The 24773-nt window shown below is 44.8% G+C and overlaps 1 protein-coding gene across 5 annotated transcripts in view; it reads right to left on the bottom strand.

Annotated features, from left to right (window-relative positions):
• Positions 1–24018, bottom strand: part of LCP1 (lymphocyte cytosolic protein 1) — a 50910-nt gene extending 26892 nt beyond the window's left edge. For 3 of the 5 annotated variants that reach the window (XM_066571293.1, XM_066571301.1, XM_066571309.1), the window contains exon 1: positions 23475–23548. In XM_066571293.1, the coding sequence (XP_066427390.1) occupies positions 23475–23499 (25 nt within the window). In that variant the 5' untranslated portion in view covers positions 23500–23548. Of the gene's footprint in view, positions 1–3493; positions 3625–23474; positions 23549–23948 lie in introns of those variants that run through there. The other 2 variants (XM_066571323.1, XM_066571315.1) reach the window with 2 other exon arrangements.
• Positions 24019–24773: the final 755 nt, after the last annotated feature.

Genomic DNA, 24773 nt, shown 5'->3' with positions numbered 1-24773 from the left:
TGAGTATTTTTTTAAAATTTCCTTAAAGATGCTGAGCTAAATTTTAAATCCTAAAGTAGACAGAAACATCCTTTGCTCTGTTAACAATGGGTAACTTGGATCACAGTACCTTCAGTTTGGGTGGCATCTTGCTGTTTAAATCAGAGAGGAGTCTTTCTAAAGATATGGCAAATACCTCCTCCCTAGTACATTATAAAGATTCATGATTTAGCCCACAATAAATGACAGTCTTCACCTCAAAGGTTTTTTAAAAGACTGGTGTCTGCAACAGCAAATCTTGCCATGTATGTAGGCACTGGGATTATTAAGATGTTGCACTTCATATGGTTTTTTTTTCCTTATACAATTTGAAAAAAAATACAGAGAAAATACATTTATCACTGTTCAGAAGGAATACAGCAATGCCCATGAGTTATTTGTTAATGTTCCATTTCATAAAGGACCTCATTTGTCAGTTTGATGCCCGAGTCCTAAATCAAATACTGATCAACAGTAGGGAAGGGAAGGGAAAATCCACAGGGTCTGGAAAGAGATGGAGATCTCTTTCCAATATACCACTCAGTGGCAGGAAGGGCTAATCCTTCAAGGAAATTAAGACATTGAAAAAGCAGAGCTCTGAATCTAAAAATACTCTCCTTATGTGTCTTGTATCTGTCAGATACATCCTACTAGGGAGACAGCATTGAGGTGCATATTATTTTTCGGAGTCTGTAGCATTTTTCTTAAAAAAGAAAAAAAAATTGATCCAGTACCCTGCATTTCTTGTTGGGTCACTTATCTTTCTCATCTCTTTATCAACACAGACTAGCTAGCTTTAAAGTGAGAACATTTTTCCATAGATAAAGGAACATTTTGATTCTCAAACTGACAAACAGTTTCAGTCATTCAACAGGTGTCCCACCCAGTTCCATCTTCACTAACAAAGGGGGGAGAAGAGGAGAGCATCTGCAGGGTCTGCTTTGGATATAGGTATGAGACTCTATCCCAGCACAGCTGGGGTGGTAGATGGGCATAAAACCTTGGAGAGACAGATAGAATCTTCTCTTCCTGTTCCTGTGTGCTTCAGCCTGAGGGTGAGTGGTCAGGTCATGAAGTAGTGACCCAAATGCGCTGTGGAAGCCTGGTAACTGACGCAAGAAAGAGAGGAGACAGCCTCTGCTTCCAGTTCATTTGCAGGAAAACAGTTCCTCTGTGCACGGAAAACATTAAAAATATGTTCCAGCTGTAAAAAGGAGGTTTTTAGATACAAACACATATTTGCATTTGCCTGGTTCCATGAGGATTTATGAATCTGCTGCTGTCTCTCCCATGCCAGGAGTTGAATTCTGTCCTCAGTTTTGCAGGACACCTCAGTGATTCCAGCAGTGACCAGGCCCTTCCACCCACAAAATCAGACCAGAAAAAGAAAAGCACATCTGAACATAGCCCTCCTTAGAGCTGTGCTGTTGCTTGGACCCCTATCCTGTGACAGTGCTGTGCTGGGAGCTGTGCTGAGAGTGTGCAGTGGGAAACTCAAGCAGCACCTGGAGCAGCAGAAGGCACAGTCCTCCTGCTCCCCTTTCCTCTGAAGAATGATTTGGCTTTATGGCATGGTCCCCAAGCCTGGACATGCCACTCTCCTCTCTCACAGCCTCCATGTCCAGGACACCCTACTTTTTTCATCAAGGGGCAGGAATTTATTTCCCATCCTACAGCTTTCCCCTTGGATAACTGTGGAAATGCACAGAGCATCCAACAGACCCTCCTGTACTCCATCCTGCAGCACCTAAACACTGTTTCAGATTTTCTCCTAAATATTTTTCATTTTGATAAACATTTTACGTTTTGCATCAGCATTTCACTGGAGTCTGCTGTTTTGCATGAAGGAGCTGGGTATGAAAATGAGCTACACTTCTGAATGCACTTTATTCCCCTGATCTCCCCCATCTCCTTCCTTCCCCTTTACTCAATCACTTCCTAGCTCTTTCATGCCTTATAAAAACATGTGGTAATGACTTCTACAGTAGGTTCTCTAACAAGATAACTCCATTCCAAGCTACATAGCTGTTTTAAGCTGCTCATGACTGAAATCAGAAAGAAATGGGGTCAAAAAAATTGAGAGCAAAATACAAGACAATGGAGTGTGTTGTAGGTTCTGTGAGTAAGAGAAGAAGAGCAACACCACTAGATTTAAGGACAAACATTTTATGACCATAATAATGTTCAGTCCAAGGAGACACTCTAGTCCAGTTGAAGAAGCAGATTCAAACCCAGTAAGATAACACATCCCTTTTTTGACATTCAGCTTCTGAGCTAAGTAAATCTGGACCTTACGGTCAGGATGGAAGCAGAAATTCCTGCTCATGTTACCAGCAAGCAGGCAGTACTTCCCAGAGGTACTTCCCAGTCCCTCCTGGCTCTAGCATCACTTCTCAGTGGAGTTTCCCACCACAGAGGGGGTTTCCACATCTCCTGTCTACTCATGAGAGCTTCCCCAGCTCAGGAGGCCAGACTGCTCCTGTGGGCAGGCAAGAGGGGAGGAAGGTGAAACCTGCTGGAGTTCCTCTGCAGGAGGGGTGCCAGAGTGTGATCTGCTTTCAGCAAAGTGGTCAAACCTCATCTGCTGAGCAGCCAGCTGCATTTGCTAGAGATCATCTTCACCTGACACCTGTAGCAGTACAAGATCAGTCAGCCAGCCTGGTTTGAGACTTCGGTTGTGATAACAAAGACCTAAAGTTCCAGTGTTCAAACCAAATCCATGTGCTGAGGGAATCACTATATGACAAAACCAGCAAGGCTACTGCTCTTACAAAGATAGCTAAGCCTGGAGGTTCCTGTTCACAATAGTACCACCTAAAATATCTGTAGACAATCACAACTCTCAATTCATCCAGAGCCTGAGCTGAAACCCCAAAGAGGGCAAGGGAGCAGCCTGACCAGATTTACCAGTCAAGATTTAAAAGGTATATAAATATAACATTATATAACGTTAGGACCCCCTCCGCCATGTCACTATTTTAAAAGCAGAAGTTCCTACTGCAATCAGGCTCTAATATGAATCAGTTTTATTTATCCACTGGAAAGTAAAATTACATTTCTAAAAACCTGATATACATGTCCTAACAGCCAGCAGATTACATTGTAAGCACTATGAGCCAAAATACATTATGCTTATGAATCAGTGTTTCTAATCACTGAAATTAAAATTCCCTTCTTACGTGGATCCAGTCTTCAATCTAAATAATAGCTTCTTACTTTATCATGCCTTTCCAAGCCAATACCAACTCCAAGACTACCATTCTACTCAGCCAAAAGCCACTCTGCCAAATTAAATCTGTCAAACACTTTCCTGAAGGTCAGTAGAACTGCCGTGCACAAAACTACTGGAAAATGCTTCACACTAATACAGAACCTGCTGTTTTTTCATGGCAGCCACAATTTCCTGTGCAGTTAAACTGCTGGGGTTCTCAGTGAGAGCAGCCTGCCAAAAAACCACCAGATGCTGTGATCTTACCTCCTGGGCTAAAGCAGTGGGTCAGAGCAATGAAGAGCTCAGAAGCTGCAAATCCAACAGAAAGGGCAGAACTTCTGAAAGAAACCAAACCTCTTGTAGGGTGGAGGGACTGCAAAGCAGCTGTCACTTCAGGCAAGGAAACTCTTCCTTTTTTGCAGTGCAACTAGGCAAGCCCACAACTGAGCCCAGAGAGGGAAGTGAGTGGTGACAAAACCCCATAGTGCAATAGATTTTGTCTTTATAAGGAAACAAAGCATGCTGTGGTCTCTACCTCTTCATCTCAGCTCTCCTCCAATAAGGGCCACTGCTCTGTGCCGCTTCCTCTCACTGCCACTCTTGTTCAGGAACACAGGCACACTCAAAACGCTCCCTCTCTTCACTGTAAGGGTGGCCACACTTGAGGCACAGAACAGCAGTGACACCTCACCCACCAGGCAGGGCTGGCTGCCAGGCCAGGCTGGAGCACAGTCACCAGGCATGGAAACTCCTCAGCATCACCATGCAACCTCTGCCAACATTGGACTGCCCTCCCTGGGAAAACTTCTTCTATGCAAGTACTTGGAATTTCCTTTGATGCAGCTTGTGACCTTTTCATTATCAGTGTTCACTGCTGACAAAAGGCTGGCTCCATCTTCTCTGTGAGCTCTGATGAGGTTGGTGCAAATGCAAGGTTGGCCAAGATCCCTCTCAGCCTTCTCCTCTCCAGGCTGAACAAGTTGAGCCCTCTCTCCCTATCCTCTGATCTGTTGTGCTCCATCCCAGTACCATCCAGGTGTCTCCCTACAGTTTATCCAACTCTTTAGTGAATAGGGAAGCCTAAGAAAGAACACAGCACTCCTCACAGCACCTCACAACTGACACAGATCAAGGACACATTTCCCAATGCACTGAGGGTCACTTGTAAAAGTGCTCAATGGATGCAAATATAAACCATCTTTCAAGCCCCAACAATGCAGCATTGCAGAAGCCTTAGATCTGAAAACACATCAGGAGAGAAAAGTTAATAATCAGTCCCACAGGGATTTTAGGAAATGTCCTGCCTTAACAGCAAGATTCTTGCCACTTTACAAAGGCTGAAGAATCATCCTTCAGATTTTTCAAAAACTTCTGTTCTGACTTTTACCTCTAAAAACAGGCAGTGTAAACAATTACCAAACTGTATGTATTTAATGAAAAAGCTGTCATTCACCAGCCCATGAGCTACATACTGTTGTAAAGAGGTTCAAGGAAGCCCTTTCATGAGCAAATCCTCATAATTAAGATCCATCCTTGAATCAGCATACATTTGCTCTCTTCAGAGGTACACTGAAACACTTTCCAGGCATTTTGGGTTACTCACTTCTATTGAAAAAATACTTCCTCTATAGTATTTGATTATTTGATAAGCTGTGCCACAGCTCCTCTTCTTTGTTTTCTAGGATATTTTACATGAGCCTGATGGTTTCTCCCAGCTTTTTTCTTACAGACCTTTTCCAAATCCTAAATTTCTTTTGTTGGTCTCCATGATATCCCATTAAATGCTGCAATGTCTTTTCTGAGATAAGGAAGAGGGCACCAAAGGGATGTGCACTCTAAATCTAACATCCTACTCACACAGGAAAACTGGGGTGGGTGTTTCCTTATCAGATATGTTTGCTTAACACACTTAGCACCCTCTCTTGAGTTCTTACAGTTTATGCAAAAGGTAGGGGAGCAACTCAGAGTTTCCACCATGCTGTGTGGTATTTTATAGTCATGTGACCTAGACTGAGCTCAACATTGTGTCCTCAGCACTGATTCAATATCAGCACATCCCATAGGCACCAGCTGTGTTAAGGAAGTGTTCAAACAAGCTTGGAAATACAAGGAGAGCAAGGGTGAGATTTAAAGTATGATGGATTTATGAGGCAGACATACACAAAACAAAAATTTGACATGTGGATCATGAATCCCTTTTTCTGCCTCATTTCAAGACCTGCTGGATTGTCACTGTATAGCTAATAATGCTGTCTCACCAAATATTATTAAACTTAGGTAGTCTTTAGATACAACCCCGGCTGAAGCCCTGTCATGACACACTATTTAAAGCCTACACTGTGCATCCTCAAAATGCCACACAAATAGCAATTTTACTGGGCAGCACTGAAACACATTTCAGTGGGACAATGTGATAGTTATCTCCTACCTGTACCTGGTTAACTCGTACCTACGTACGGACCTTTGTGTTGTTGCTGACAATGTAGGATTCCATGATGTGTTGTTGCTGACAATGTAGGATTCCATGAGAATGATGTCTCTATAAACAGGGCATGATATTACTACAGTCCTGGTTTCCTAGAAGGGTGTTGAATTGTAACTCTACAATATAAATAGCTTGCATTTTGCCACAAAGTATGCTTATGGCTAGGAACAGGCCAGCTGGTGTTAGGACAGGCTGTGCTGTGGGACTGAGTTAAAAGTCCATTACTGTCCCATCTCAGAAAAACAATACACTTGACCTACAGCTTCAGTCTTAGGGCCAAAATATCAATGCAGCTGCTTTGAGATTTATGTCCATTAAAGGTAAAAAAAAGTAAAGGAGAGGTGGCCCTCTAATTACAGGAAAAGACATTAGGAAATATCAAAGATGATTGTCTATAAATTAAGTACCATAAGTTAGCATGCACTGTGTTCAATCACTTGCAGAGGGAGGACTATAGTTGTTAACAGACCATGCCCCTGAGACACAGCTGAAAAGGTCAAAACCAATCTTTTCTCTGCTGTTATCACCACTACACCACTTCACAAGTCTTGACCCTTATTGTGCCTGTGCCTGAAGGGCCTTTCTTTCCAAGTACTCTTGGCAGTACTGACACTCCCATCCTGCTGCCTGTTTTATGCAGCCATACTTCACTGCAGATCAGCCAGACTGTGTTACCAGAGGCTCCAAAGCCTTCCATGAGTTACCTGCTCCTTGCCTCAGCCCCTGAGCCAGCTACAAGTGACAGAGCACTTTCACTTCAGCCTCCTCGCCTGCCAAGGGCTCTCACCTCCCTCCCCTTCACACCAGCTGCCTTGGGGAGGGCAGAAACTGTTGTCATCTTATTGCAGGGGCTCCATACTGTTGTCTCCTCATCACAAAAGCTCCATACCTTCTTGGTGTTTCTCATGGGCAGCTCCTCAGAGCAGCCAACTGACTCCAGCTCCCCTCTCAATCAGCCAACCACTCTTTTATAGCCCTCTTCTTCTCATTGGCTACAGCTGTGGCCTGTTAAAGTCAGGCCTGTTCCTAACCCTTCGTGATTGGCCCAGCTGCAACTCCTTAGGGGTAAGATTACTTTCTACACTATCTTTATTTTCTTATATTCTATCCCACTACAAGAAACTGCCTGTGCTCTCCTGCCACAAGGCTTGGATATTTCCTGGCAAAGTAAGTGACAACCCAAAAAGCAGGCAGGAACCAGTAATCCCACTTCCACCAATGAATGGGAATTATATTTGAAGGATCTGGGGCATCTGCCTAAGAAGAGGTCCAGCAGCTTTGGCAGTGCTGTGTTCTGGCAGCTAGGAGGGGCTTGCAGGGATCCCCAGCTGAGGAGGGAGCTGGGCTCTGCTGTAGGTCAGTTGTTTCCTTATGGGCACTAGGGCCGGGAATTCCTGGGGGGGCCTTTCCTGGTGCTCTCATTTTGAACTTGCCCTCCTGCAGGCTGCTTCTGCTTCAGGAAATGCCTTTCTCCAAAAGCCATTACTTTGCAAAATCCCACTGGTACAATGCCACTTCTTCCTCGCCCCAGCTGATTTGGTCACAGGTTGTAGGCCACGCTCTGGGGTGGGAAGAGTGTGGTAGGGAGCAGAGTGGGGACTGCAGCACAGATCTTCTAAGCTGAATGAAAGCTTCTTGTGGACCTTGCAAAGTGTCTGATTAAATGCCAGCACAATTTTAAATTAACCCTTTGAGAGGAACATCCTGGGCCATGAAAAATTAGGGCAAATCAAAATAATGGAAATTATTTTAAAATTATCTCCTTTTAACAAATAATATCTTGTGCATATATAAGTACAGAGGACCTGATCTAATTCCCATTACAGCTTGATGCTGAGTTGCACCTTTATTTTGTGACTCTGTCCTTGTTCCTATGAAAGTCAGTGACACTTCCTGTAACCACTAGTGATTTAGGCACTGAACTGCCTCTGACTATGGACCCTGAGAACCTCAAAGCTGTTGAAAGGTAAATGAGTCTTTGTGAAGCAGGAGTCATTACTCTGATGGCATGTGCTCAGGTGCCAGTTGGTAATCTGACCCACTGCTGGGTCTGTGTTAGCAGTGTACCCTGAAATGCCACCTGTGATCTCTGCAGGAGAGAGAATACTACAGATGGGGCTTTGCAGAATGCATGTGAAACTCAGACCTTTTACACTGTGTTCCTCCTGCATTATATATGCCAGAAAAAGCCCTGAGAATGCAAAGCAATGCTGGGTGATCCCACTGAACCTGTCCCAACATGGATACTGGGATCTGTTGGGGGTGGAATCATGGTATCATGAAATACCTCTTGGTGCAACAAGAGCATCTCATTCTTTGTCTAAATCTGTCCATGCAGGAAGGAGTGGGCTGGATCTACCCCTGCCAGAGCTTTGCCTCCAGCTGGAGTCTGCCACCATGCCCTACTTCCCTGAGAAACCTGGTTTCCAACCCCCATTCAACCACCACAGCCCATGGCAGGAGTCACCAACCGCCGTGGGCCTCTGGTGTGGGCATTCCCAGTGGTGGAGAGGAGAGGCAGGGTGGAGGGTGATGGCCCATGCCATGCACACAGGTGTGAATGAAGCCTGTGCCACACAGCAAATATGGCAGCCCCAAGTGCCCATCAGCAACAAGACATTTATGCTTGGTCAGGGAGGGACACCCAGGCTTACATATTGGCAAGGCTGGAGAAGGAGCAATGTAGAAAGAAGTTCAGTCATACTGAAAAGCATGACTTTGGTAGGGTAATTCTCAGATCAGCAGCTCTCCAAGCCTCACCCTTTCCCCTGGATCTGGGCACAGGAATGACCAGGAGGATGATGGCCTGTTAAAGCTAGGCCAGGAGACTGGTTTATGACTTCCCATGCTTGTGCAGCTTTCAATTTCCAAGCCCTATACTCAGTAATCTGTCTTAGGGTCTTCTAAGGAAATCTTTATTTCAGTTTCACTACAATCTATCTTATTTGTGAATCAAGATGAGCCACAAAATTCAAATAAGTAGACTGTTTCCACAAAGGAGAAGGCCACTTCTGTCTAGGGGATACAACCTGCAAGCTTCCAACCCAGGAAGATTTACACTCCCCAAAACCTGTGTTCAGGAGGGTTCCAATAGAACAGCCCCCAGTGGCAAAGGAGGGGACAGGGCAACACCTGATTGCTGGTCTTGGAGCAGGTTGTTCCCTCAGCAGAAGTAGCCAAATATCCCTGTGAAGCAAAAAGCAGGCAGCTCTTGAGGCCATGGATGAGCTTTGAGCAGTTGGATTTGTTTCCAAATTCCCCAAATCATTTGTTTCAAAGAGATCTCTGGCACTGAAGTGGCTGAGCAGGTCTGAAAGTTTTCCTTGTGGCTCAGTCTCGGGCCCTTGCAGAGAGCTCAGTCTTACTTAAAAGTCATAAGGCACAAGATTAATTTCCTGCAAGCAGTCTGAACTTTGAAGGAGAGGCGTTTAAGCAAGTGAAAAATAAATAGCAGGGGAAAAAACACCCTGTAAAATAAAAGCAATGATAAATAAATAACAGGAAAGTGTACACCCCACTTCAAGTGTAATAGGTTACACCCAGTCATGAATTATTGATCAAAACCATCCATTTGCTGCAAAGGGGAGTAGCAGTGAAATATTAATAAGAGTGCATGAGCTAATCTTAGGTTTTACTTGGTGAGAGAGAGACAAGAAGAGGTTGGAGAAGCCTGGCCACTCTCAGCTCCCAGGTTTGGATGCAGTGGGAGAAGGGCACACCTCCAAGGCTCTCCCAGGAAAGCTGCAAGTCCCACATTTCCCACAGAGACTGGCAGTGACTCTTCCAGCTGATAAACCCATTCCCAGATGGAGATGGGTCTAGAATTGTCATTCATGGAGGCTGTTGCAACAATACTGTCTGTCCTGTTTTGGTAGCCCTACAAAAGAAAACCAGTGTCTTGGTTAGAGCCTAACTCAGTCCAATGTGTTTCCTAGTTTTTCTGGGTTTCTTTCAGGAAATAATTTGACTTTGTGATGGAAGGAAATACCTGAAAACGTGACTTTGGTGACCAGAGGCTTACAGGAGTAAAAAAGCATAAGAAACAGATGGGACAAAAAATATTTTATTTTTAATTACTCTTGTTATGCCAGATATTTTTGCTAAACTGTGAGGAAACAAAGTAATGATTTTTGACAATCTGATTTGGCAGAAGCTTACTTCTGGTTAACCAACCTTCTCATGTACTTTCAGCCTCAATCTCACTCAGTTTTTGGAGAGTGAACCACTGTCAGCTTTGACACAGCAGCAGAATGGGCTTTCCCAGGGCCCCTGCCCTGCACAGGGTGGCTGTCACAGCCAAAACAAAGCTGTTCTACTGCAAACTCAGGCACTGCCAGCCCACTGCCAAAATTTCAAGTACCTGTCTTCTGCTGCAAACCATGGCAGGAGAAATAAACCCCAGGATTGTAAATTACACTGTTCTCCTGAACAGCAGGCAGTTTTTTTGCCAAGAAAATAATAATTCAATTTCCTTTGGATCCAGATGAAAATTTGAACACAAATACCTGTAGGACTGAACAAAGCATCATGTGCACATGGGTTCACTTGCATATGTCTCCTTGAACATAGTCTCCTCCTCTATCATTATGTTCTGACTTTATAGGATTTTACATATTAGAAATTTTACATCCTAGTCTGTCTGCTCTGTGTTTATCTTAGTTTTCTTCTTTTTCTTTTCAGCTTTTTAAAAAGCTATATTCTTGCATAGTTTCCTCTTTCTTTGGCATGTTTTCCGTTATTATCTCATTTTTCCTTTACACATTGTCTCTTTTTTTTTTTTCCCTGCTTTTCCATCTACCTCTGGTCATTTCCTCACTCCTGCACAGGCAGTTTCTGCTTGTTTGCTCTCAAGCTTTAAAGCCAGCATTCCTCATAAAATTTGTAACTGTGCTCAGAATCTCCATTTCTTGTTTGCAGCCTCTCACATGCAAGCCTGGGGCTCAAGTTTTGCCCTGGAACTGCTGCCCAGAAACACTTACAAGCAGTTATTAGTTCCTGTCAGGAGGAGAAATTTTGCATAACACAGAAGGAACTTGCGGGGTTTCTACAGCACATGCGAAAAAAAATATTTCCCCCTGCACTGCTAAACTGAAGGGGTTTTGTTTCCAGCCTTGCCAGGGTTGTGTTTTTGTGTTTGCAGAGCCAGTCCTACTTCTGGAGCTGCATCAGGGGGAGCAGGCATCCTCCTGCAGGTGAAGGGTGAAAGCCAGCCCTAGGTTGTCCATGCCCTTGCTGAGTGTCAGCCTTTTGCTCAGGAAGAACATGCCCTGCATCTACTGAAGCTGCAGGAAGACAATAAAAAGATTGCGTTTTGGGGAGGGGGGGAAGTGTTTTCTCTAGTGGAGGCATCCTATGGAAATGAAACCCAGGAGGGATCTGTCTACAGCTATCAGAAAGGAGTCTGTAAGCCAGGGTGGGGTCAGTCTCTTCTCCCACATAACAAGAGTAAGTGGCCTCCGGTTGTGCCAGGAGTGGTTTATTTTGGTATTAAGAAAAATTTCTTCCCTAGGCAGGAACAGGCTGCCTAAGGAAGTGGTTGGCTCTCCATCCCTGGAAGTATTTAAAAGATGTGTAGTTGTGGCAGTCAGGGATGTGGTTTAATTGTGGACTTGACAGTGCTTGGTTTACCATTGAACTTAATCTAATCTTAATCTGTGATTCTTTTATTGTATTATTCTGTGATCTGAGGTCAGGCTTTTCACAAAGGCCCTGAATCCAACAAACTCTTACCTGTTGCATCTCTGTTTTTGTAAAGGAATGTGAACAAATCTAGTCCTCATAATGTTTTTACTTAGTGATTAACTAGACTTCTGGTCTGAGCTTGTATTTGGGATTCATCTCTTCCATGACACATATAAATTAAAAAAAAAAAATAAAAAGAGGAAAAGGCTTTGGAAGGGAGAAATGCTGCCCCCTCTAGCAATGAGAAATACTGATTATAGCTGGCACCAAAAAAATCCAATTATGATTCCTTTATATTCTTAGTATCAGCATTGATAATTTCTAGTAAGCAAAAAGAAGCTTTTCCTTGATTTTTTAGTTTGTTCTTTTAAAATTCATCTTCCTGGTCAAACACCTTTCCTACTGGTCAGCATTGATATTTCTAGGAAGATCCACTGAGATAAGGCTGGAAGAGATGCGAATACAGAATCCCTGCAAGGCAACTGAAGGGTATCCTCCCAAAGGCATGCTCCTATTCTCAAAGTCTCTCTCTAGAGCAGCAGCCAGGCTTTGACAGTAACAGTGGCCAAGACACACCTGAGCAAAAATTTGAGGCAGCCTGAACAAGTTTTAGCAAACAACATATTTAGCACCTGACTATGAATATAGTCAGGAAGACCCTTGATAGCAGGATAGTTGCTAAGTTAGAAATCCTGTTGTCATCTTATTGCAGGGGCTCCATACTGTTGTCTCCTCATCACAAAAGCTCCATACCTTCTTGGTGTGTCTCATGGGCAGCTCCTCAGAGAACTGACTCTTCGTCACAAAGCAGCCAACTGACTCCAGCTCCCTTCTCAATCAGCCAACCACTCTTTTATAGCCCTCTTCTTCTCATTGGCTACAGCTGTGGCCTGTTAAAGTCAGGCCTGTTCCTCATCTTTGAAAATTGGCCCAGCTGCAACTCCTTAGGGGTAAGATTATTTTCTACACTATCTTTATTTTCTTATATTCTATCCCCCTACAAAATCCTACAAGAAGTCATATGTTACAAAAGAGAAGACCAGCCTTTAATTTTGCTCACTGCAGAAGTGAAAGATTTTTGAGGGAGCACAGAGAGATGGGAGATCCACCACTCGAAACCAAGTACCACGGTGAGGTGTCAGACACATGTCAGGTGCATGAGTTTGGTCCCAGAGATGCTGCTTGTGTTGCTCCCTGTGGATATCATCCAGGAGCTGCCTGGGCAGAGCATTCAGAGCAAATCCATGGACAAGCAGAGGAGTTCCTTGTTTTTGCATCCTCACTTAGATGCTCCATTTTCTGTGCTGCTGTGGCCAATGCACACTGGAAGCTAATGAGGCAAATACATCAGGTGTGTTTTCAAATGTCAGAAGACTCAAAAGAGCCCTTAAAGGACTGTTCTTGAAAAAGAGAACAAAACTTTAGCTGGAGTGTTATCTAAAAGACAAACTTGAAACAAGCATTAATTGCTCTTTTGACAAAGTGTTCAAGAGGCGCAGGGGAAACTGAAATGTTAAACAATTCAGTAGCAAACAAAAACTCCACAACTGTATTGTTGTATTTTTGTGTGTGTGTGTGTCTGTGTCTGTGTGTGTGTGTGGTGTCAGAAATTTAGAAACCAAGGCTTTCCAGGAGAAAAGCCCTGTGCTATCCAAGCGACACACACAGTGATCACTTTCCCCCTCTTTGCTGTCACAAAGCAAGGAAAAAACCCCAAACTATTCCAGATAGCTGCCCAAAAATCCCCTGTATAAACAGCTCAAGAAGCAAGGCACAAGGAGCAAGTGTTTGGTCCAATCCATCTCTGCATCCCACTAAATAAATCCCCAGACCACGGCATCTCTGCAGGCCACCCCCAAGCCATCAGTGAAGTCCACTGTCCCAGGCACTCACTGACCAGAAGGGAACAGGTGCACACAACCCATCTCCTAAACCAAAACCCCAAAAGGGACAGTGTCACTGCCCCCATTGGCTTTGCTGCCCAGTTTCCATTCCTCATTGTACAGCTGAGCAACTGAGCAGTATAGCTTTGGAGATGAGCTCAGGCAGATCTGTTTAGCCCCTTCCTGGATATTTATCTGTGCCTCATGCAATGAATGGCAAAATCCATCAACTCTGAGGTCAGCTCTTCCCAAACAGCAGAGATTCAGACCCCTGGACACACTGAAGATGAAGGAAATCTCTGCAGATGATACCACTGGCCAATATCACCTGTAGGTTGTGACCTGTAAATGGACAACTGGCCTGTATGGCCAACTGAGGCATGGCCACCATCCCTGCCCCTGGCCAGGCAGCTGGAGCTGTGCCAAGGACAGGACATGGGCATGCAGGGAGCCTGGGGCTGGGATTGCCCCAGGCCCATTCTGCTGGCCACGTTCCCACTGAAGCACCTGGCAAGCACTGCCATGGGCAATATGCACAAACTGGCTGAGGAGTGCACCCCAAAACCTGGGACCAGGCACAGGTCTGCTGCTTGAGGGTGAAAATGGCATCAGCCATGGTGAAGTGCTGGCCATTCTCCATGGCACATCAAGCATAGAGGAATGTGTAATGCAGCTGAGATTTTTTTTCCAGAATGCTCCTGGGTGCTCGCTTTTTCCTTCACACCTTTCTGTCTTCTCTTTTCCTATAGCAGATTTTTACAAAAGATCCTGGAGACTCCAGGCACTGTGGTTCCAGGAACTGAAGAAGGACAGAGAAGAAGAAAGATAGATTTCCCATAGGTCTTGCACTGTTCCAGATGACAGACAGAAGCAGGTAAGAGAAAGCAGACATAACAGACAGACAGAAGAATGGTTTGCTCTACCACTATAATTCAGAGAGTTGCAAAGCATGGGGGAAAAGGAAGGAGCATCCTTACTTTTTATTTCAGTCCACTTTGCTAGCCAGGACTAAAGGTCAGACACACAGGAGGGGTGAATTGAGATAAAAGAGTAGCACAAATCATTACATAGCTCAAGGGAAAGAGGGTTTAGTGTCAAGAGTGGCAGAAGCAATCTGCCTGATGGTTAAACTTGCTTTTTCTTGTTTAATGCTCCTTCAGGCATTTCTGTGTCCTTGGCCACCTGGTGAGTTATGAGCTTCACGTGAGCAGCAATGAGTTTCTGACAGGACAGGAACTCTAAATCCTTTTCTAAGCATTACTCTGGAAAGTATCTAAGGTTTATGTCTAACTAGGTGTGTTCTTCAGCTCTTCACAGCATTACATATTACATGACTGAGTAGTTGTGTAATGAAACATCCATTTTAGCTGTCAGAAGCTGTTTAGCTGACAGAAACACCGACTATAGCAGACCACCAAAGATGTCACACTGAAGAAGATCCCACCAATTTGCCTGGTTCCTCTCTCTCCTGTGCATGTGAGCTGTTCCTGCAGTTGCAACATGAAGAGGAAGAAAAACTGGGGTCTGGCTCTGATGGCTTGCAACAATCTCCCCCACACCCATCTCTTCCTGACTCCTTCCCCAGAGAAGTGAGACCCACCATGCTCCTGAGAAGCACACTGACCCTGTAATGCATCCCCAGCTGCACGGGGCACACTCTGGCTTGCAAATCCCACTTAAACAAGAGGGTTTGCAGGTGCCTTTGCAAAGACTAGATTTAGGGTTTGTTTACATTTCCACAGTAGTCTCAGCTGTATGTTGCAAGCTCTGTTTCCTCCATTGCTGAAGAGCTGTTGTCTTTGATTGTAAAAGTAAGTGTACTTCCATATCCCAGTGGGATTCCAGCATCAAGGGCATTCTCTGCTTAAAGCCCAGGGATGCCTTTGCCAAGTTAATTTCTGAACACAGCACTGTGAAAACAGCAGGCACAAGAACCATGATGCTACAGCTGCCCTATGCCCAAGGGTGTGTTCCTCCAGTGAGTGCAAGAGATGGAGACTCATGAATGAGAAAAAAATGATTGTGCATTTACTGAGATCCCCGCACCAGCTGCTCTGCAGCCTTCCATCAAAACTTCATTATCAGCTTCTCTGGGTCTGGATTGAAGGCACTTGAGATGGTAGTTCATGTTTGGACTCAGGTGTTTATTATTTCTTATGAGTAAAACAGTCGCACTACTGTGAGTTCAGCAGCTTTTCATAAGAAGGCACAAAATGTCTAAAAATCTCTTGTTACAAGGTTCTTTAAGACTAAACTATCCAATTAAGAACTGACACCTAGATTATTTTCCCTTTTAACCCAATAACTGATCCCAAAGTGCTGCAATGCAGACTTTTCTGCCCAATTACAAAATGCCACCCAAACCCATGAAGAAGGAGGAAGAAGAAGCATGAAGAAGAAACCCAGGATGACCCCTTGTGCCCTCCATCTTGCTTCCATCCACAACATACTAAAAATCCCAAAACCTAAATTTCTCACCGTGATACACCTACACTACTCTCTATAATCACACTTTTGTGGATTCTAGTCTATCTTGAAGTCTAGGAAACTTTCTCCATGAATGAGGGTCAAAGTCAGTGCTCCCCTGGGGGTCAGGGCACCCCAGAGCAGACAGAGAAATATTCCTGGTGCTCTGGGTTTCCACACTTCATGGCCTCCCTTCCCAGCACACAGGTGCCTGCATTCTCAAACCCCGGCTTTTACCAAAGGACATCTTTTCAGCAGGTCTTCCTACCAGCCCTTGCAAAATAAGTCAGCATTTAAGCAAAGGCCGTGTGCTTGTGGTTTGCATGAAAAGAAGCACCAAGGGAGGTGACACTCCCCCTCTTCTCCACTGTTATGAGACCCCTACCTGTGCTGCTTCAGCTCTGGAGATGGGACCCCTAAATTAGAACATGAACCTACAGGAACAAATCCGGAGGAGGGCCACATAAAAGATCAGAGAGCTGGAGCACCTCTCCTATGAGGAACTGGGTTGTTCAGCCTGTAGAAGAGAAGGCTCCAAGATTTTCTAGCAGCCTCCCAGCACTTAAAGTGGCTTACAAGACAGCTGAGGAAGAAATTTTCACAAGGGCATGCTTTAAGATAAAAGAGGATGGGTTTAGAGTAGATCTTAGGAAGAGTTAAATTACTGTGAAGGTGGTGTGGCCCTGGCACAAGGTGCCCAGAGAAGCTGTGGATGCCCCATTCCTGGAAGTTTTCAAGGCCGGGTTGGATGGAGCTTTGAGCAACCTGTTCTAGTGGAAGGTGTCCCTGCCCATGGCAGGGAGGTTGGAACTAGATGATGTTTAAATGTTTGTTCCAACCCAAACTATTCCATAATTCTGTCTAAAATTTCTGGGACAATGCCACTGCATAGATTCTGTCTACACAAGACAGCCCACACATCCCACCACAAGAAAGTCTCTGAGGAAGGATAAGAGGATAAATACAAGGCAGATACATGGTGGTCAGCTACCAGGATTTCTGGTTACCATTGGTTGCAAAGGCCCAATTAAATATGTGCATGTAGACAATGAAGGCACAGTAGTGCAGAAATTCTGAGATTCTGAGAAAAATCTGAGTTTGCTTAAAGAAGCTAGCTCAACTGAGCTGCTGCCAGCTTATCTATTCTACTTCTCCCATTCAAAAAAATAATAAAAAACTTTAAAAAAATAAGAGAGAGATATTTCTAAAACATTTGTCCAAAAGAGCCCTTTCACTGTTTGAAATAGAGGCCTAACTCTAAGTATTGGTTGTTGTTCCTCTTCTGACCTTCTGCCTGTCTATCTTGGGCATGTTATTCTGAAAGGGGATGTTGACAAAGTCTTGACACTGGGATTTAAGAACTGCACACACAGGCAAATACTTGGGCATTCACAGCTTTGCAGCAAGCAAGGGTTATCTGACAACCTTGTAAAATGACAGCCCTCATCTAAGGGCTGCTTTTGAATTTGCTTGAAAAGTTGATTTCTCATCTAAGTGTGTAGCATTCACACAAAATTACTGGGGCTCATGGGCACATCACAATATTAAGACTGCACTGCCTTTTTAACTGAATGGATGCCCAAAATGAAAAGTAGTCAGGAGAAGGATGCTATTTGTTTTAAAAAGTGTGATTCATATTAACAAATATTTTGATTCCTTCTGATAGTAGAAACCAGAAGTAAAAAGTGTCATCTATCCTGTAACTTACAGGAGACTGAAGGTAGGTCTAAGGGATCTCTGTAAGGACATTTTCTCTCTCTAATTGACTATAAATCTCTTCCTCATTTTCGGGGAAGTATCTCTCCTTTGGTATCTCTTTTATGACCTAGCAATCTCTCTGAGGCAAACAGAAAATGTAAGAACTGTGTTTGCAATATAAGAATAAAGAAACTGATAACTGCCTCATCGTGTAAAGCACTTACCATTATCAAGAAGCAAATTGTGCAAAACAGTATTTTTCTCTTGCAGGAATTTTTAAATTATTTGTCCCAAATGCCCTGTGCATACTGACACCTCAATACAACCCAAACCCCAGGCTTCCTACTGACACACACATTCAAAGACAATTTCTTTTTAAAAGTAAAAGCTTTTTAAAGGTTGATGATGGTTCTGAGACACATTCTTTCATGAGCATGGGAGACCTTCAGTGAGCATCACCCTCTCCTCATTAGGAAGGGAGGAGCATGGTGATTCTTTTTCTGCCTCATTTCGCCCTGCCATCATCTGTCCATGTGATTCCATGTTATTATTGCAACACTCCTAGGCAGCAGATGCTCCCAGGATTATCCATTGATGGCACCTCAGGTATCCCCCCCATCCCCTCCCTACAGGTACAAGGGAGCCTGTTCCCACAGTCAGAGATGGCTTCTTTGGAGGGACAACCCCACCAGACACCTGGACAAGGCGTTTGGCTTTGGGTACCTGCTGAGTGGGACACTTTCCTCTGATTCTTGCTCTTTTTGGCAAGAGGAGCCAGGAGTTTTTCTTCCTAGCCTCACAGCAGAGCACTCAGTGAGGACTCCTCCTGATGAGCTGGGTCCAAGTTAAGAGCTATTAGGGGAAACTAGTTGTTTTGGGTTTTTTTAAGAACACGTAAACGACTTCATTTTAATTCTTAGGGTAAAAAAAAAATGAACTGATGCTGCTGCTCATTGCATGTCCCTGCTCACACTTCCTGTGTTAATCACAGTTCTGACTTTGCTCATTAGAGCCAAGCTGACCTAGTCACTAACATGCAAATGACCTCACTGTGACTGCAAAATGTAACCCAAGCTATTTCCACTTATGCTGTGCTCCTTTGCTGTTTTCTCTAACCCTGGCTGAACTGAGATTCTAGAATGCCTGGATCTCTTAAACCAGTTAATCTGAAATCCAAGTTCTCCTTTGAAACCTCTGACCTGGATAGACGTGAAGAAATGGAAGAGTGAACTCATGACACCCACCTGTACAAAAAGACAGCTCACGTATGGGGAGGGCAAGGAGAGAAAAAAATCATCCCATTACAGAATGTCATGCCATCAAGGACTGTACAGGAAACAACAGGGCAAAAATGCTAGAAGAGTTTGCTGATGCTTAATAGACATGCTTCTGAATTTAAAAGTTGGGTAAAAGATGTCTAGTTTATTGAGAGATTTTGGCTTATAACATAAATTGTTTAGTTTTTTGTAAATGCAAATAAGAATTTCTCTGAAATTCATTGAAATCTCATCTTTGGAGTTCTTCCAATAAGCAAAAGAAAAATTACATTGACAACTTCCTAAAATCAATCATTCAGGACCTTTTCTTTATAAAAATCAGAGAATGTTCTCATGTTTCTTCACAAAATCATGAAACACAGGAGTTGCTTCTAAGATACTATTTTAAGGTATGTTTTCAGTGATTCAACTTGAAACTTCTGCTTAAGAGCAGACACTGGGTTTTGTTTCCTTGCTACCTAAAATGATGACCATATAAAACTATTAAAACAAAACCAAAAAAAGGCAGTAACTGGCTTCTTTTTCAGTTTTTTTTCCTGCTCAGTTCCTCTTTTACCCAGCACACTGGCTCCCTTTTACTACTACACACAAGAAAATGAAACTTTTTGGGGTTTTTTATCTGCCCTGAGAGGGATAGGCAATTCAATTCAAACTAGGCAAGGAGCATTTGTAAAAAGTCAACAAAACTGCTTTCATTTCAAGGTTAGGCAACACAACAGCATGGTGTCAGGAACTATAATGAGGAAAGAAATTCCACTATTATAAAAAATATGGCTATTTCTGTCTAGAGGAACAAACACATTTTGTAAAGTACTCAGGTCTTGGAAACAAATATTTTTACCACTGCATTTATAGTGCTTTATCTTTGGGAAAATCAATTCAGAATGACAGTGACCTCCTTTTCCAAAAGCTTTTGGACTTACTGATTAAAATGTGATGTAAATGTTAAATGTGCTGCCACATAATTCTCCCCAAACATTTTGACACTTGAGTTTTAACCATGCTTTTCCATCTCGTGGTACAGTTTAAATATGCTGAGAAGAAAAGACTGTGTGTATGTAGGTGGGATGGAAACTTTGGAGTTCATCTACCCAAACCTCATACTCAGTGGGTCACATTAAAATTCAATGCTACAAGGAAGGAAACTTTTCTGATGTAAATGCATGCTTACTTAGCTCATTCCTATGAGTGTTCCCAGTTAAAACGGTCCACTTTCTGCAGGAAAGGGCTTGCAAGAGCAAAATGAGATGTGTTGACCTTCTTCTGAGACTTTCTTTAAAGAAAAAGCCCTGCAAACAACCTCAGTGCCTTCCTGAAACAGCAGTAGTCAAGGGCATACAGTCACAATCTAATAAAGGACCACTACTGCTAAAATGTCACAACAGGAAAGGAAGAGTAAATATTGAAGGGTCAATAATGAAAACCAACAAAGACACATCAATTTTAAACTAGGCAAATACGTTAAATATTGATTCAGAGTAAAACCCTAGGGGGAAAAAAATGTATAAGGATGTTCACAATAGCAGCTGATTAAATATGACTAAAACAGATTAAAATACAAATTGGGGTTTATTTAAAATGCTGATTAAGTGGGCTGCTTTCTTCCCATAAGAAGTAAATGGACTAGAGGTCTTCTTGTAAGTGAGAAGGAAATGAAGGCACTGGAAACACTCAGACTCACCAGGTTGCAAGGTAAGGGAGAAAGGAAAAGAGGAAGCCTGCAGGCTGCAGATGTGCACATCAGGACTATTCCCCATTCCACTCAGGCTTTAAGGCCTGCATGCAGTGGGACCAGCATCAGGGCTCTTGGCTGGGTCAGGGGCTCTGCCTACAGCAGCACAGGAGAGAGCCTGATAAAAGCAAAATACTGAGAGAAAAGAAGAATGTTTTCTTTGCAGAGTCCACAATCAATTTAGAAATCCATCCTTTGAGTCCAGCTTGTAATGCTGTTAGCAATTTGTGAATCTCCCATTTAAGTGCTCTCTCTGTTGCCAATGCTAAAGGTCAGCAGGAAGACCAGCAGCATGGTCCTAGCTTCTGGGGAAAATTCATTCCATTTTGGTAACCCACACTGTTACAATTGGTACTTATTTCATCCATCCCTCAAAACTGAAACGTGGATTCTCTAATAACAAGGAAGAGACTACAGTTTCAGATGAATTATTGTATTTTCCTGAGAAAAACCGTCTGTTTATCTAATAAATAAATAAATAAATAGATCTGATTATTTAGCAGTAGTACAGGTTACACATGTACCCATGAAGAAACAAAAGACATTTTGCTCTGAGCTTCTCCCTTTGATCTCCAAGCATGTGGTCCCACAAAACCCTGTCCATGTTCCCTGTCACTCCTTCTTTCTCTGAATTTGAATGGATGATCAGAGGGCAAGTGTTTTCTGAGGACTTATTTTTTATCAAGGGCTACCTGAAGTGTGCATTGCACATGGGAAAATTCAGGAATTGCAGGTCTATCATGGAGATGGGGATGGGCTGTGAGGGAGAAAGCATTAATGGCCAGGAAACCCTGCATGCCACAGTAGTGTGGTGAAGGAAGTCTCATTTGAGTTTCCTCTTGTTGTCTAACTCAGGAATAATGTGTACAGCAAACTATCTTGCTGGACTGCTACTATTGCTGATCTTCTCATTCCCATTTACTACATCTCACCAATTGTCATTACAGGAATACTTTGGAAGCAGCTGATGGCAGCAGCAGCATCCCACCAGTCACCCAAGACAGAGCTCCAGTGGAGATCAATGACAGAGACTGCTGGGGACCAGGCCACAGATCCTCCCATGTGTCTTGTCACACCAGACACCTGCTGAGATGGCAGTGCCATCATCCACCTGCTGTCATGGCCCCTGCCATCACTGTGGGAAGGGTCTGCTAGAGAAAGTGGAAAAGGGCTCCTTTTCCACCAGAGAAAACTCACACAAGCCTTTGAGCGAGATGGTGGTTTAAGCACAGCTCTTGTAATTGTCTTTTATGCTGGAACAAAAAAAGACAGGCTTTGATCCTGCAGACAAAGGCCACCTTATTCCTCTGAACTGAAAGGAGAAATAAAACAATCCCACAGCAGCCTGGAAATGTTTGGCCAGAAATCCATATAAGAGCAAAATTTCATCCTCCTTGTAAAATAGAGGATGCAGAAGTTCCTCAGGGAGGGAAGCCTAAGTCACTCTCCTGTATTCAATTCTACATTTACCTGCAAGGGAAGTCTGCAACCCAGTATTTCACTGCCAATGGCAGGAGCACATGCAAAATGTTTCATTAGGAGAATTCTGGCACCCTTTGGGTATCCTCCTAGCCTTCCTGAGGCTGCCACCTTCAGTGCATGCAGCTACATCTGACCAGCACACTCAGGAGTGTGCCTGGGCTCCCAGGTTTGGATGCTCACCCCAAGGCAGACATGAATGCTCCTATTCCTCCTCAGAGACAGGGGTGTCAGGGTGGTGACACATGAGGTGTCACCCCAGCCCCAAGCACCACACAGGGGAGGGCAGCTCCATGGTGCAGACACAAGCATTGCTACTCCTGCCCAAAAGGGCTCACAGCCCAGCAGGGGAGAGCCCCCGGTTCCACATGGCACACAGATAATGGGCTGGATTTGTTTGTGGGGATGTTTTCCTTTCCACCTCGCACCACTAAGCACAAAAGCCAATGATGAAATAAATCACTCAGGCACTGTATTGATCCTGGAATGACAATTACATAAAGAAAAATGTAAATGCTTTGGTGCATTAAATAATTCCTCTCTGGTACCTATTATGCATGTTGCAGCCATGCCTTTAATTTCATTTACGCAGCTTCTTTGGAGGAAAGACATCCAAATTTTCCCCTCAGCCTATTCCACTCACTTTATGCAGTGGAATACGTGCAAAGGAAGGAGAGAAGCAGAGGAAAGAGGGAAATTGATTGCTGCCAGCCTGGTAGGGAAATGCTAACCTTGCAGGCAGGAGACAAACAGCAGAGTCATCTGCAACATGCAAACCAGCTTCTTCATCTCAATAGTGAGGCACAGCAAGTGCCCTTCAGAAATTTTCAAAACTATTACAGATATAAAGGAGTTGTCTTTAGTGGGACCCTGTGGACACAAGTGAATTTAAAAAAGAAATACTAAGATTAAATTTATGAGCCAAGCATTCTTTGAGAGAGAAAACTGTAGGGGGTGGTCAGTGTTCACAGAATACAGAGGCAGACTACCCAGCAGTCCCTAAGAAAATATTTTCAGTTATCAGAGGTGCTAAAACTGCCTCCACTTCAGCATCCCACCCTCACCCCTGCCCTCTCCTGTCTCTCTCTTTTCCCTATTCTGCATTTGTCACTCATTCTCAAAAGACTTTGTACCTAGCTAAAATTTCTATCAAAAGGGACTTGCTTGAATCAGTACTGCGGTGCCGGGCCTATTTCTCTAAGTAATTATATAGCCGAGATTAATTTGAAAAGGTTTGGCTCAGCTCGACCTGGTTCCCACGAAGCAGCACCAGCTCTACACCTGCTGCCCCATCCAGCACCGTCCGCGGCACCGCCGTGCTGGGGCACGGCGTGGCACCGACAGCACAGTCCCGCTTCCCCCGCTCCCCGGGCACGGCTCCGCACCCCCGCACCCCTGCGGCCCCCGCCGGCATCCCGCACCGCTCCCCGCAGCCGGCAGCGTCATCCCGGGACTCCCGCACCGCTCCCCGCAGCCGGCAGGGTCATCCCGGCATCCCGCACCGCTCCCCGCAGCCGGCAGGGTCATCCCGGGACTCCCGTACCGCTCCCCGCAGCCGGTAGGGTCATCCCGAGATGTCCGCACCGCTCCCCGCAGCCGGCAGCGTCATCCCGGGACTCCCGCACCGCTCCCCGCAGCCGGCAGAGCCATCCGGGGAATTCCGCACCGCTCCCCGCAGCCGGCAGCGTCATCCCGGGACTCCCGCACCGCTCCCCGCAGCCGGCAGAGCCATCCGGGGAATTCCGCACCGCTCCCCGCAGCCGGCAGGGTCATCCCGGGACTCCCGCACCGCCCCCCGGTTCCCACCGCGCCGCCGCGAAAGAGCGGTGACTCCGCTCCCGGAGGAGTCCGCGTCATAGCAACTTTAATTTTAATCTTTTCTTCGTGAGCACCGAAGGGGACATACAAATAATAATAATAGCAGCAATAATAACAATAAAAAAAATAATAATAATAACAACAAGGACCACCATCACCACCTGCTCCATCCAGAACCACGATTACAGAGGATAGTTACCAGCGAGGAGCGGCGCAGCAACAGGCGATGCCGGGCCGGGGGGCGGGCGCGCTCCCGCAGCCGCAGCCCCTCCGCCCGCTCCCACCGGCGCCGCCGCCCGTGCCCCGCCCAGGCCCTGCGGACACGCCCCGGACACGCCCCGGCACCGGGAGCGTCCCCAAGGCCAGCCTGGTGTGTGACCCTGGCAGTCAGCGCGTTGCTTGGTGAAATGCGCTGCTAAAGGGTACCCCTGTAGGTGATACACAGAGCAGGTGCTTTCTCCTCATCCGTGTTCGCCCGGGTTTGGTACTGTGCAGCAGAAAGTTCCGGGTGCTTGTGCATGGTTAGAGTAGAATACAGCTGTATCCAGGTTCCTCTTGATCCACATATGTTTGCTGGGAATTGTTTTTCCACTTTCTTCAGACCCCAACTTTGCTGTTTTCCCAGAGTAAGGAGCAAACTGGCAGGTTCGTGCCAGACACATCCTTCCTTTGCTCCTGCATCCTTCACCATGCTCAGTTTCCCCAGTAGCAGTTTTCTGTTCTCCTTCCTGAAGCACCAGTGGGTCTTGGTGGCTCAGCTGCCTGGTGCCTTGAACTGAATTGGACCTACAGCAGTAACTACAAACATGTTTGTGTGCCACCAAGGCCCTGGGTTCAATCCCTGTAAGGGCCCCTTCCAACTCAGAATATTCTGCGATTCTCTTCTGATTGCATTTTGGTTTTTACCTAAAATGTCACCAAATACAATGGTCAGTTTTTATCTCATGACAAAATCATGTTCCCTCTCTCTCTGATGTGCTTTTAACCTTTCTGTCTTTAGTAGCTTGAACACCTCTACTCTTCT

The sequence above is a fragment of the Molothrus aeneus genome, chromosome 2 (genome assembly GCF_037042795.1).
Source record: "Molothrus aeneus isolate 106 chromosome 2, BPBGC_Maene_1.0, whole genome shotgun sequence".
Lineage (NCBI taxonomy): Eukaryota > Metazoa > Chordata > Aves > Passeriformes > Icteridae > Molothrus > Molothrus aeneus.
This window is presented reverse-complemented; position numbering and strand designations above follow the sequence as displayed.